Source organism: Teleopsis dalmanni, chromosome 1, assembly GCF_002237135.1.
Source record: "Teleopsis dalmanni isolate 2A chromosome 1, ASM223713v2, whole genome shotgun sequence".
NCBI lineage: Eukaryota > Metazoa > Arthropoda > Insecta > Diptera > Diopsidae > Teleopsis > Teleopsis dalmanni.
The window spans coordinates 67,339,124-67,354,204 of NC_051846.1; the positions used below are offsets into that span (position 1 = coordinate 67,339,124).

General features: G+C 34.6%; 2 protein-coding genes across 2 annotated transcripts; one reads left to right on the forward strand and one right to left on the reverse strand.

Moving 5' to 3' along the window:
- Positions 1–562: 562 nt before the first annotated feature.
- On the reverse strand, positions 563–8,536 carry LOC119665574. The gene is made up of 4 exons (XM_038074804.1): positions 7,918–8,536; positions 7,835–7,858; positions 736–885; positions 563–676 (listed from the first exon to the last, which is right to left on the reverse strand). The coding sequence occupies exons 1-4, from the start codon at positions 8,028–8,030 to the stop codon at positions 649–651; spliced, it is 315 nt and encodes a 104-aa protein (XP_037930732.1). The 5' UTR covers positions 8,031–8,536; the 3' UTR covers positions 563–648.
- A 2,826-nt stretch (positions 8,537–11,362) lies between these two features.
- LOC119665566 (peritrophin-44-like) lies at positions 11,363–14,218 on the forward strand. The gene is made up of 3 exons (XM_038074796.1): positions 11,363–11,396; positions 13,284–13,363; positions 13,436–14,218. Exons 1-3 carry the CDS (start codon positions 11,378–11,380, stop codon positions 14,162–14,164), a joined length of 828 nt encoding a protein of 275 aa, XP_037930724.1. The 5' UTR covers positions 11,363–11,377; the 3' UTR covers positions 14,165–14,218.
- Positions 14,219–15,081: the final 863 nt, after the last annotated feature.

A 15,081-nucleotide genomic window follows, 5' to 3' on the forward strand; every position in this document is an offset into this window, starting at 1 on the left:
AAGTAGCGAAAAAATGTCGTGTATCTTAAGAAAATACATTATATCTGTCTGTTCATTGATGTTAACTTTTACTGATAAGATAAAATGTGCAAGAAGCTTGTTTACTTATCTTTGAGTGCATATCGATCTGAACATTTTTTTTAAATAAACATAAATAATAGTTATTTTAAAGAATTATAAAAATGTACACAATGTTTGTGTTTATTTCTTCATTTCTATTTAAATCTTATTAATATAGTAAATTAATAAAGGTAAAATTTTATATTTAAAAAATACGACAAAATTGTTTTCCATTAAAGTTAAATCAGTTCCTAACGTAACTAGTTAGGAAAATCATAACAAAACCAGCAGAGGAAACTATTTGCAAAATATACTAAAATATAGATATAGATTTTCGTTCATTAAACATACTTTCAATAGTAACTACCGATGAAAAAGCTCGGGGTTCAGGCACTATCTTCATTTACTGGGAAAAGATATAAGAATAGACAAGCAATTTGCACCAATACAACTGGATACTGGACATATAAATGGCGTATACATTTGTAACGGCCAAAATTTTATTAATTAAAATTTGATCGTTACAACGTCGTGTGTATAGCTGTCTACTAAACACAACACGATCACCTAACACACAACAAGAAACACTCACTTGAACTCATATAATCGACGGTTCCTGCATTGAAAAATAAAATTTGTTAAGTACGGATAAGCACATTAACTTAACCAACTCACCGCGATCCTCTGCCATCAGCGACGTCATTTTTGCATTTGACAAATTCTGAACTTGCATGAAAGTTATTTGTTAATGCATAACAAATATATTTGAATAAAACAATAATGCACATATCTTGAGCTATCGTTGGGTGTTCTATTTTGCTGGAACTTTATTGGAAAATAAAATAATTTTAAAATAATTTTCTAATTAATAGAATTAAATACACACGTTCACCGGCACAACACGTTGTAAAAAAAAATAGAACAAAATCAAAACAAAACAACACGAGCTGTCAAACGAAGAAAGCTTTTGTGGAAAAGGTGTAGAACTAGGGCGAAGCTTAAAGAAAGAACAAGTTCCAGCTTCCACATGAGAGGGAAAAGTAGAATTCGCCCTAAAGCTAGACTTTCGCTGGTGCATTGCAGAGGGATCAGTTCACGAGCTTCGATCAACGGTCGTTGAACTTTAACGTACCAACAGCTGGCACCGTTGATCGTTGACGGTATAAAAGTTGCGTACACTTGGAAGAAGGTCTCTTGTCTGGTTATGTGCGGTCGTGAAAAGGAAAACTCCTGGCGTTAGCAGCAGCGGAATTTATTTAACTAAGACGACGGTGATATTATCAAAAACAATTAAATAGTCTCAGAAATAGTGTAAAATCGTATCTATAAACAAAAGAATTATTCAAAAAAATTAAAAATTAAATTAGTTGAACCAGTAGAGTTGTAACAATCGAAATTGAATTTTTAAAACTTTTCTTGATAAATTGCGAGTACGCATAAATTAAAATTTTGCACGAAAAGATTGTTTTAAGAAAGGCAAACTGATTAAATTAGTAAATGTGTTATTACATGAATTTAAAGAAAATTTAAAACTATTATTGATAAATTGTGAGTACGTATAAATTGTAATTTTATATGTAAAAATTATTTTCAAGTAAGACAAACGGATTACATTAGTAAATGTGTTATTACATGAATTTAAAGAAAATTTAAAACTATTATTGATAAATTGCGAGTACGTATAAATTGTAATGTTATATGTAAAAATTATTTTCAAGTAAGATAAACGGATTACATTAGTAAATGTGTTATTACATGAATTCAAAAAAAAATTTAAAGCTCTTGTTGATAAATCGTGAGTACGCATAAATTGAAATTTTGCACGAAAAGATTGTTTTAAGAAAGATAAACTGATTAAACTAGTAAATGTGCTACTATATAAAATTTAACACTCTTATTGATAAATTGTAAAGACTTAAAGTAGAGTAAAGAGTACTTAATTTAAAAAAAAAAAAAATAAAATAAAACTAAATTTGTATTTAGCTATTTATATGATAATAAAATGAATATTAATAAATTAAATGAATAAAATAAAAAAAAAAACTAAACGAGCGAATAAATTGAAAAAAGTGTTTTATTAAAATAAAAGCAAAACAGGCATAATAGCGAGGGCTCATAGATATAACTACCGCTTTGATAGAGTTCAACACAAACTAGCTTCTCCTGATCGGTGTAAAATCAAGGTGGGAATCCAGCACAACGACACAAGTGAGAGACACAGGTAAGAAAGATTCGGGGCTTCAATAGTAACTGAATCTCGGTTGTACGGGGTATAACTCACGTAGCTTTAATAGTCACGTGAGTCTATACCATAGTGTCGGAAACGATAGGTAGCTTTAATAGTCACCTAACGTCTCCGGCCCCTGGGCGCTTTAACAGTGAACAGGGAAGGACGTGTGATCAGCGACCTGTAATACCACTCACGTAGCTTTAACAGTCACGCGTGCTGGTATTATATCGTGTCTATTTCAGTCAAGTGATTCCTTTGTGTCTGTGATTCCGATTGGTATTCGAACCTAGGTATCTGTAATTAAGAGCAATCAGAAGTGACGGGGTCTCACTAAATAAATTTCTTGTGTGGACCTTGGGGACGGCTGAGTTCAACCCCAGCTTTAAACGAACCAAAAAGGGTTCATTACAAGTGGCGCCCGAGCAGGGACCCTGAGACCAGCACTTCACGATTCGAATAGCAACTGTTTTAACATCAATAACGAGGTGAAATATACATAACTAACATGGGAAGAACGTGGATCCGATATTTACGAAAAGACGATTTGGTTGGATATCTAGAAGAGTTTGGCCTGGATACAACTGGTACAGTCGAAGACTTGCGAAAGCGATTAACCAACTTCGTAGCACAGGGAGAACATGCACCTATAGTAGTTATTCGGTTGAATGAATTAGAAAGCAAACATTGCAAGAGCTCTAGTGAAGAATTAAATATGGATAAAAATGCTGAAGAAACCAAGACAACAGTTTTAGCATCACCAAGTCAAGATCCTGCATATACTTTATACGTGCCTCATAGTCAACAGCCTGCGGCAGCACATCAAACGTTCGATAGGAGAAGCGACATAGAATATACACAGAACAGAGATTACGTCGAAGGTTCAGAGCGACATATCATAGTCAATGAAGCGTCGGCAAGGCAATTACATTCACATCCACAATATGACTTACACTCGTATCTTCCACAGAGGAACACACAGGCAAGCGTCATTGACCAGGTCAGAAAATGGGCGATCCGGTACGATGACAACGGCGACCCCTTGGCGTTCATAGAGCGAGTGGAGGAATTAGCGGACGTTTATGCAATACCAATGAACATGTTGCCCCGTACAATGCCGGAGTTACTCAAAGGAAACGCACTGGTATGGTTTAGACATAATAAAAGAGATTGGATTCACTGGGAAGCGTTTAAAATGGATTTCTTGAAGTTTTTCCTGCCACATCGGTATTTTGAGCGGTTGGAGGACGAACTAAGGAATAGACTGCAGAAACCGGGAGAGCCGTTTAAGAAGTATGTGCTGGAACTACAGAAATTAATGAGACATCTAAAACTAAATGAAGACGAGAAACTTGAACGATTTTACAGGAACAGTTTGGTTGAATACAAAATGTATGTCAAACGCAGGGAGTTTAACACCTTGGACGAGCTCATTGCGTTAACTAGCGATTTTGAATCCTTGAGAAATGAACAGAAAAATCTTAAACCAAAAGAAACACCGATGCTGATTGAACGACGAGTCAAACCTATGACAATTGCTGCCATCGAGCCTATAAATCTAACAACGGCATGCTTTCGATGTGGTCAATCTGGACATCAAGCGCGCATGTGTCGAAATCCACGAGTTTTATTCTGTTGGCAGTGTGGGAGACGTGGAGTGCGAACTATTGACTGCTGTCGTAAACAATCGGGAAACGCGCAAAGGTCGCGTCTTCCAGAAAGGCGAGACGTGGCCGTAAATCCAGCACCAGCACAACACCCTTTATAATTGAACATAATCGACTCTTTGCACAAATAAGTATCCATGGTCGAGCACTCACAGCCATGATTGACACAGGTGCTAGTAAAAGCTTTGTTCGTCCGAACGTAGTACCATGTATTACAGGTAACATCACGGACGTGAACGTAGTAGTCCGGCTCGCTGATGGCTCACCACGGCATGTGAATAACATCATTGATACGTGCTTGCAAATGGGAAGAGATGAATACCAGGTGAGTTTGTTAGTATTAGATGGAATGGTTCATGATATTGTTTTGGGGATGGACTTTTTGAATACAGCATCAAGTACGTTTTGTATAGGGGAAAATGTTGTCAAATTTGGTCAAGTCTCAAAGACCAATTTGAGTCCAGTCTCATTAAATTCCACTTTTGACGAGGAGCAATGTATACAGAAGTTCCTAGAAACCGAGTTAGCTGAATTCAAAACATTGGAAGGACTTTCTGACATTGCATCACATTCAATCACAATGAAGGACGATCGCCCCATCAAACAGAGGTACTATCCGAGAAACCCGGCGATGCAAAAAGTGTTGGATAATGAAATAGACGAACTACTCAAACAAGGTTGTATTGAACGATCACATAGCCCATACAGTTCTCCAGTCGTTTTAGTAAAAAAAAAGGACGGAAGTTGGCGGCTGTGCATTGATTATCGACAGGTCAATGCTCGTTCAATTCCGGATGCCTATCCCATCCCACGTATTCAACATATATTGGACCAACTCCGCGATGCAAAATATATTAGCAGTCTGGATTTAAAAAGCGGGTACTGGCAAATTCCTATGGCACAAGACAGCAAACAGTACACGGCGTTCACAGTTCCTGGACGAGGGTTGTTTCAATGGCGAGTGATGCCTTTTGGATTACATTCGGCCCCTGCAACATTTCAGAGAGCTCTTGATAGTGTCATTGGCCCCGACATGGAACCCCATGCGTTTGCTTATTTGGATGACATAATAGTAATTGGACGCACATTGGAAGAACACACGGCAAATTTGAAAGAAGTTTTTCGACGATTGAAAGCAGCGAAGTTGAAACTGAATATTAAAAAATGTCAATTTTTCACCAAGGAAATCAAGTACTTAGGACACTTAGTAACACCTCAGGGCATTCACACCGATCCGGAAAAAATAGCTGCAATCAAAGACCTTCCACCCCCGTGTAACCTCAAGGAGTTACGAAGATGCATCGGTGTCGCTTCGTGGTATCGCCGGTTTGTACCGCAGTTCTCCAGTACTATTCAACCGCTAACGTTGTTGCTGAAAAAGGGCAAGCGTTGGCAATGGACAGAAGTACAACAAGCGGCGTTTGATGAACTAAAAGAGAAACTAACAAGTGCTCCCGTCTTAGCATGTCCGAATTTCAACGAACAGTTCATCTTGCAAACAGATGCCAGTGACTTTGGGCTAGGAGCGATATTAACGCAGACAATATCAGGAGAGGAAAAGGTTATTGCATACGCAAGTCGTACTCTAAATCCTGCAGAGAAGAACTACACAACCACTGAGAAAGAATGTCTGGCAATAGTCTGGGGCGTACGTAAGATGAAGCAATATTTAGAGGGATACCACTTTGTAGTTATCACTGATCATCTGGCATTAAAATGGCTAAATAGCATTGATAATCCTTCGGGTAGAATTGCGAGGTGGGCTTTAGAACTGCAACAATACCACTTTGAAATACAATATCGAAAGGGAAAATATAACGTAATTGCTGATGCGCTGTCCCGACAACCACAACCCATATTAGCTCACCTAGATGCGAATGATGAAAGTGATCGTGACTGTGGATGGCTACTAAGTTTGAAGAAAAAGGTGCAAGAAAATCCTGCGAAATACCCTGATTACATCATTGAAGGTAAGCAGTTATATCGTCGGATCCCAAACAGTTTTAGTAACGAAGGCCAACCGTGCTGGAAACTGTGCGTACCACGTGATTTGCGTCTTCGAGTTTTGAATGAATGTCATGATAGTGTCACAGCGGGGCATTTAGGTAATCAGAAGACCATTGTTCGTGTGGCGGCTAACTATTATTGGCCGGGGATGTATCGCGATATAAGAGATTATGTAAAAAAATGCGATACCTGTCAAAAGTACAAAGTTTCACAACAAATGAGTGCTGGGAAGATGCTGACCGCTATTCCAGAAGAACCATGGGCGACAGTGTGTGCAGATTTCATCGGTCCTATGCCACGATCTGTTAAGGGCAATACGATGGCACTTGTGTTTTTCGACAAATTTTCAAAATGGGTAGAAATTGTTCCAATGAGGAATGCCACAGCGTTAGGAGTAAGACGTGCCTTTCGTGAACATATTATGTCTCGATTCGGAGTACCAAAAATTCTAGTCACCGACAATGGAACACAGTTCACAAGCAAAGTATTGAAGCAATTTCTGGAGGAACTGGGTGTTCATCATCAACAGACTGCACCTTATTCACCGCAAGGCAATCCCACTGAACGAGCCAATAGGACGATAAAAACAATGATCGCTCAGAATTCAAAGTTGGACCATCGACGCTGGGATGAGTATATACCAGAAATTACGCTGGCCATAAATTCTTCCGTTTCGGCCTCAACCGGTTATACTCCTGCGTTCGTTACCCAAGGGCGAGAGCTACGTATGCCGAATACATTATACGACTCTGTTACGACTGGCCCAGGTAGGCCAATGGAAACCCCAGAGGAAAAGGCGCGTAAACTATTAGATGTATATGCCATAGTGAAGGGAAACATGGGGAAAGCGGCTCAAGATCAGGCGCGTCACTACGATTTACGTCATCGGGATTGGCAGCCAAAGTGTGGTTCTCTAGTACTAAACAAAACACAACCATTGTCCAACGCACTAGAAGCCTTTAATGCAAAACTAGCACCAAAGTTTTCGGGGCCATATGAAGTCATAGATTTCCTGTCACCAGTCATTGTAAAATTGCGTAATCTAGACACCGATAGTTTGTTGACGGCCCATATTAGTCGTATTAAACCATACTATAATTAGTGGTTTTAAGAAAACAAAGGTAATTCCATACTAATAAATTTTACTTTAATAGGTTCAAAAGACGTATTAGCATGGCAAGAACGGTTGGGCGCGAAAACATGATGTTGAAGAAATCAAATGCGAATATACACCGGTCATGGAAACAGAAGGCAGATCTAGATGAGACATTACGACGACGGCTATGTGTACGCTTTATAGAGTTATTCGGCGAAGACACCGATACAGAAGAAATGGCGCAAACCGTGAACGCAGCTGAAACAGAACTGAAATCTAGCCCCTTGCAGTGCACTTCATGTAGCTGGGATACTGAGGACGTTCTGGAATTAACAGCCTCGCCAGTAGGGTCTGGCGACGAACAAGTTATACCGCAAGCGGTACGAAATTGGGAATGTCCGCCCACGCCTCCTCTGGCAAAAATACTACTCAGATCAACATCAGAGGCATGTGACTCGCCGACTATAACTAGTACAGACGGCATAGTAGGAAGTAGAGTGGATGTAAGCCCAGCAGCACGCCTGCAGCGACATGGTTTCAATTTGGATAAGTGGTCGAAAGGCAAAAGACACCGGTTTAAAGCCACCTTAGATGGTGAAGTATGTTTGGTAAGAATAGCCAAAAGTGGGCTCATCCGTATAGATCCGTTTCCTGAAAGAAAGGAGGGAGTGTAACGGCCAAAATTTTATTAATTAAAATTTGATCGTTACAACGTCGTGTGTATAGCTGTCTACTAAACACAACACGATCACCTAACACACAACAAGAAACACTCACTTGAACTCATATAATCGACGGTTCCTGCATTGAAAAATAAAATTTGTTAAGTACGGATAAGCACATTAACTTAACCAACTCACCGCGATCCTCTGCCATCAGCGACGTCATTTTTGCATTTGACAAATTCTGAACTTGCATGAAAGTTATTTGTTAATGCATAACAAATATATTTGAATAAAACAATAATGCACATATCTTGAGCTATCGTTGGGTGTTCTATTTTGCTGGAACTTTATTGGAAAATAAAATAATTTTAAAATAATTTTCTAATTAATAGAATTAAATACACACGTTCACCGGCACAACACGTTGTAAAAAAAAAAAAAAATAGAACAAAATCAAAACAAAACAACACGAGCTGTCAAACGAAGAAAGCTTTTGTGGAAAAGGTGTAGAACTAGGGCGAAGCTTAAAGAAAGAACAAGTTCCAGCTTCCACATGAGAGGGAAAAGTAGAATTCGCCCTAAAGCTAGACTTTCGCTGGTGCATTGCAGAGGGATCAGTTCACGAGCTTCGATCAACGGTCGTTGAACTTTAACGTACCAACAGCTGGCACCGTTGATCGTTGACGGTATAAAAGTTGCGTACACTTGGAAGAAGGTCTCTTGTCTGGTTATGTGCGGTCGTGAAAAGGAAAACTCCTGGCGTTAGCAGCAGCGGAATTTATTTAACTAAGACGACGGTGATATTATCAAAAACAATTAAATAGTCTCAGAAATAGTGTAAAATCGTATCTATAAACAAAAGAATTATTCAAAAAAATTAAAAATTAAATTAGTTGAACCAGTAGAGTTGTAACAATCGAAATTGAATTTTTAAAACTTTTCTTGATAAATTGCGAGTACGCATAAATTAAAATTTTGCACGAAAAGATTGTTTTAAGAAAGGCAAACTGATTAAATTAGTAAATGTGTTATTACATGAATTTAAAGAAAATTTAAAACTATTATTGATAAATTGTGAGTACGTATAAATTGTAATTTTATATGTAAAAATTATTTTCAAGTAAGACAAACGGATTACATTAGTAAATGTGTTATTACATGAATTTAAAGAAAATTTAAAACTATTATTGATAAATTGCGAGTACGTATAAATTGTAATGTTATATGTAAAAATTATTTTCAAGTAAGATAAACGGATTACATTAGTAAATGTGTTATTACATGAATTCAAAAAAAAATTTAAAGCTCTTGTTGATAAATCGTGAGTACGCATAAATTGAAATTTTGCACGAAAAGATTGTTTTAAGAAAGATAAACTGATTAAACTAGTAAATGTGCTACTATATAAAATTTAACACTCTTATTGATAAATTGTAAAGACTTAAAGTAGAGTAAAGAGTACTTAATTTAAAAAAAAAAAAAATAAAATAAAACTAAATTTGTATTTAGCTATTTATATGATAATAAAATGAATATTAATAAATTAAATGAATAAAATAAAAAAAAAAACTAAACGAGCGAATAAATTGAAAAAAGTGTTTTATTAAAATAAAAGCAAAACAGGCATAATAGCGAGGGCTCATAGATATAACTACCGCTTTGATAGAGTTCAACACAAACTAGCTTCTCCTGATCGGTGTAAAATCAAGGTGGGAATCCAGCACAACGACACAAGTGAGAGACACAGGTAAGAAAGATTCAGGGCTTCAACAGTAACTGAATCTCGGTTGTACGGGGTATAACTCACGTAGCTTTAATAGTCACGTGAGTCTATACCATAGTGTCGGAAACGATAGGTAGCTTTAATAGTCACCTAACGTCTCCGGCCCCTGGGCGCTTTAACAGTGAACAGGGAAGGGCGTGTGATCAGCGACCTGTAATACCACTCACGTAGCTTTAACAGTCACGCGTGCTGGTATTATATCGTGTCTATTTCAGTCAAGTGATTCCTTTGTGTCTGGGATTCCGATTGGTATTCGAACCTAGGTATCTGTAATTAAGAGCAATCAGAAGTGACGGGGTCTCACTAAATAAATTTCTTGTGTGGACCTTGGGGACGGCTGAGTTCAACCCCAGCTTTAAACGAACCAAAAAGGGTTCATTACACATTTTCTTTGGCATTAGAGGATCACTGGCTTTTGATAATAAATGCTTGCATCGGATATTATTGTATTTAATCAACTTTTCATCACCTGAAATGATTTGCTCCAAAGATAGTTTGATTTCGTTGCGTTTCAGATTCACTAATGGTAATTTGAACAATCAAATTTTTGTGGAAAAATTGTCAATGCGTTGCCTTAATTATTCCAAACTGTCATGGGATTGATGTTTAGTGCCTCCAATATGACTTTTGGTTTCAATTTTACTCCTATAATTGTAAAATTTCAATGACTTCTTTAATGACTGCTCGACCAGAGCATCTTTGAATGTGAATTTTCCGCTACGGAATCCAGCAAACCACTTCTAGGTCACATAACGTATTTATTTAGATATTGCAATCAATTTGAAATGAATAAAACTTAATACACGAATGAGGAATTATTCTTTTTATTATTATTGGCACTTATTAGAGTTCCCAAGTAGTCTAGCGCTTGGTTCCAAGTTTCAACAGCTTTGTATATGACTTGCACGGTCTTTGGCTATTTGACCCACTTCACACTACCCGAAGTGGTAAACCTTCTAAAGTAATTGCTGCTATAAATGTGATTGTCGCTTGTAAAGTCTCTTTTAACATTCTGTCGCAAGACAGCAAAACCTGCCTCTCACGTCTTAAAAGAAAAATTTTAGTTTTTCTCACTCTTATAATACCAGAATTATCGCAGCAATCTTTGTATTATCTCACAAAATGCATTAATTGCCACTTATTAGCATATTTAAATCAAATGATTCTGATTTTAGTTGATTTTAGTTGATGTGGGTGCAATTATGGAGTGAGAAAGCACACCTAAAATTTCTAGATTGAGCTAAGTTTTTTCTTTTCGCAGTGTTGTCAATGCATTTGTCAAGTAAAGCACATCTCACTTTAATATGATGCAGATAAGCCAAATTTGCATTATTTTTTTCGCATTAAATCATTTAAAACTGGGCTGACCAGACCAGAAGCGATCGCGGGCCAATTCAAATCATTGAAAGGATTGTAGGGTCCCAGAAACACCAAAAGAAAATTTGCATAATTGTAGTAGATTAAAAACATATCACGGGCCGCACAAACATTATCCGCGGGTCGTACTTTGGACAGCCATGATCTAGAAGTATTGTCATAAAATATAATCTCAATATTTTAGAAACACAATAGGTCCTGATTGTTTAGTCATACAAACATGTTTAACGTCTTTAACATATTTTTATCATGTGTTTAATGACGGATTATTTTATCAACATTATCGATGTTGTACAACTTGCAATAATTAAAAAATGTAATTGGAAAATGAAATATTTGCTAAAATCAAAGTTCAGCTGATTAATTTTACAGAGTTAAGTTGTTTTGTCAATAATTAAAATGATTCTTCTTGTTTATAAATACCTGAAATTATCTTCAATTCACACAGTCTATTATTTTAAAGCGAAGTGAAATAATTTAGAAATAAACAAAAAAATGTACTTTAAAGTAAAATGTAAGAGTAAAAAATTAAATTGAAAAATAATTTTCATATAAAAGTTAATGAAATAACTTATAGAAAGGATATTTTAGGACATTTAAAATCTTTATGAATTCAAAACAAAAGATGTTTGACAAGGAATAAAGTGTAAAAGAAATAAAATTTAAAAAACCATTCAACAAATACTTAGCTAACGAATCCTCCTGTATATAATCGGTGATTAATTTAAAATCTAACCCCTACTTTTTTAAACGTTTTTGGAATAGTTAATGTTTATTTTTATTGAAGAACTTATAGACTTCTAACGCAAAGTTTAAAACACCTATTTCGCATTGATACGATTCGTTGATTAAAACATATATTACTAATAATTATCTATAAAAAACGAAAGATCAACAATAGAAGGATATAAATATCATATTTGTTAATTACAGTGTTTTATGGAAATTATTTACCTAAAATGTAATAATTTTCTATCTATGAATACCAAATCAGTATTTTAAGAAATACAATGCTAAATATTTCACTCAAGAGATTTGAAATCTGTAACAATCAGAATTAGAATCAGAATTAGCAATTAATTACAAAATGCAAGAAGTATCTATCAAAGTAAATAGTTAGATTACAATTATATATTGTGTTTGTAACTTTTTAAATTAAACCGTTGTTTAAGTAATAACTTTGTACTTAATAAACAATAAAATTAGCATTAGTCAAAAGTGGTGAAATACATCTTATATTCAGTGCTGACTCGTCTTGTTCTATTTAATATATTTTTAGTGTTTAAAGTTTAATGATTGTCTGCGAATATGAAATTTGTTCAGACCTACTTACTCTCTTTTTTCCCCGTTTTTACAATAGTTATTTTAACTATAAATATATTGACTAACTACAATATTAGTTTACTATAATTTAAAATACATATTTAGTTATAGGTACAGTGTACATAATATTTATTATTAAAATTATTATCAAAACTATTATCGTAAAATCCCCCAACAGCCTTTATAGCTTTGTAAATAAAATCTACAACTAAAGCTAGAGAATAGTTCTTAATCTGTTCTGGTGACAGAAATTCCATATGAAATAAGTTTCTTCTGTGCGTTATTAAAGCTTAACATAATATAGTAAGCCACCAATATACTCAGGAATCTGACATAACTAAATGTTGTGAATCCAGACAGACAAAATTAAAGCCAGAAACCCTTTTGATGAATAAAACATTCCATAATAATAATATTTTTGACTCTTAAAACCATCTTATCATTTTGTTTTAAATCATAATTTGATTTCAATTGTAAAGATGTATCTTCAACAACATTAACAAAATATTTTCAAAGATATATATTAAATAATTATTGAATTATTTCTAGTGTCCGAAAATAACAGTTATTTCAAAAATATTTAAGAAAAAAAGCTGCAACAAAATATTGTCTAAGGTTATATTTAAGTATATATGTTAGTTTTCATTCTCTTTGCAACACTTTACCTGTATTAATCATTCAATATATTTTGTATAAAATTATAAAAACATTACCTTATATACAAAATGCATTTTATATATTCGTTTTTAAAAATATCAGGCACACCGTGTGAATCATATTTTGTTTTCAGAAATAAGAGTCATTCTTGATTTTTGTATTTTTAAGGCAAAAATAACAATTATTAGCGCGTTTTAAAATAAAATGCAGTGTGTAAGAGTTATTTGTGCGTGGAAAAATAAAAGGCACATGATAATTATTTTTGAAATATATGATGTAACGCAAATTTAATTATAATATTCTAAGTTTTATTTTGAAATGCTAATGATAAGAGTTATTAGTTGATTTTATTTTATATGATAAATGATAACTGTTACGGTCCCAGATTATTTCAAATTTAAAATCCAAACATTTATTTTAGTGTACATTTCACTTTTCCTAATCTCACTCTGTTCGGAATATGCTGAAGCACAAGCCATTCCAGAATTTGTACTGAAAAAGGTAGATTAACCTTAAATTTAAAGAACTTAATACAGTTATAAATATTTATCTACTTTTACATTCAACATGTAGCTGTGTAACGAAAAAGACGTTGGAGCTGTGGCTTATCCTGGATCTCAATCTAAATTCATTGTTTGCCTCAACGACAAAGTTCACGTTGATGAATGTTCAGTTCCAGGAACATGCTTTGACGAAAGGAAACAAATATGTTCTCTGTGTGGTCAAAGCAGCGAGAACATCCATTTGACTAATTATGTTAAAGCTAAGTGTGAACAACATGAGCTATGGTTTACTGCTGTTGCAGCACCAACTGACTGTACTCATTATTACTTCTGCATGGATATAAATACTATACCGGTATATACAGCATGTCCGGAAAATACGCATTTCTCAGATAAGCAAAAGAAGTGCGTATCTCCAGCTATTGCTGGTTGTGTGTCAACGGAAAAGATTTGTTTGAATGTAGCTGATGACATACAATTTGCTACAACCAATTGCTTTGACTACTATGAATGCTCTAACCAAAAGGCTGTGCTTAAGTCTTGTGCATACAATGAGCATTTTGATGAAACTGCTGGAAGATGTATTCCTATAAAAAAATCGAAATGTGTAGAAAAAGGTGTTCGCAAGCCGACCTGTAATGAAACTAACGAGGGAATGTACTTTGCTCATCCAAAATGCAATCAATATTATATGTGCTTTGCTAACAATGTCTATGAGGTCACCTGTGAAACTAATTCTTACTTTAACAAGGAGGAAAATAAATGTACTAACACCCCTCAATCCGGTTGTTCGATGTAAATTATTTTGTACTTTAATTTGAAAAATAGATCAAAATAAAGAATAAAATATGTGATAGATTTTATTACTTAAAAATTTTAATCATTTTTTTAAAAATATGGTATGAAATATGTGATATGAAGTTATCACATATTTTTCAGTTGTTTTACTGTTTAGTCTTTTTCTTTGCATGATTAAACACGAACTAATATCTGAAGTACTTTTACTCTATAATATCTGTTATCACGTGGGTAATGTATTTGAAAAATGTTCCATTGAAAAATGATATCTTTTCTTCAGGTGATTTCAGGTGAGGTTTATTTTGAAGCCCAGGATATATGTAAGGGAATATATATGGCATTTGTTTAAAGAGAGTTTAATTCTGAATTAATATCAGCATCCACAGAATCAAACAATTTCTGAACTCTGTTTTTGGATGTCATTTTCAAATGCTAGATTCTCAAGTTCTTCATTCCTGATATATCATGGTGCTTTTAGTATATGCTTCAATACAAAAATTCTGATAAGTTTGAAGTTTAATGGTTTATAAAATTTTCGTAAAAGTTGAAGCCTAAAACGTTAATACAAAATATATTCTTAACAAATATGTTTAGAATCCAAAATCAATAGAAGTTTTTAAAAATAGATATTTTTAGTCGGGATTACATACGACAGTAAGGCTGATTTTTGTACTGAAGGTTTGACACTTTTGTGCTATCAAAACTTCAAGACATTTTCATGAATAGAAGAGAATAATTAGGTACATAAGTCTGTGTTAAAGGTACAAAAATGAACGTGGAATAAAGAAAATTTTGTTTTAAACTTCTTACAGTACCTTCTTTCCCTCTTCACAGCAAAATCAACAAAAAACTCCTAGATCGAACTCTGAGCTTTAAATATGGCAGAGTACTTGTTAAGCCCTTGGTACTTGCAGTCTC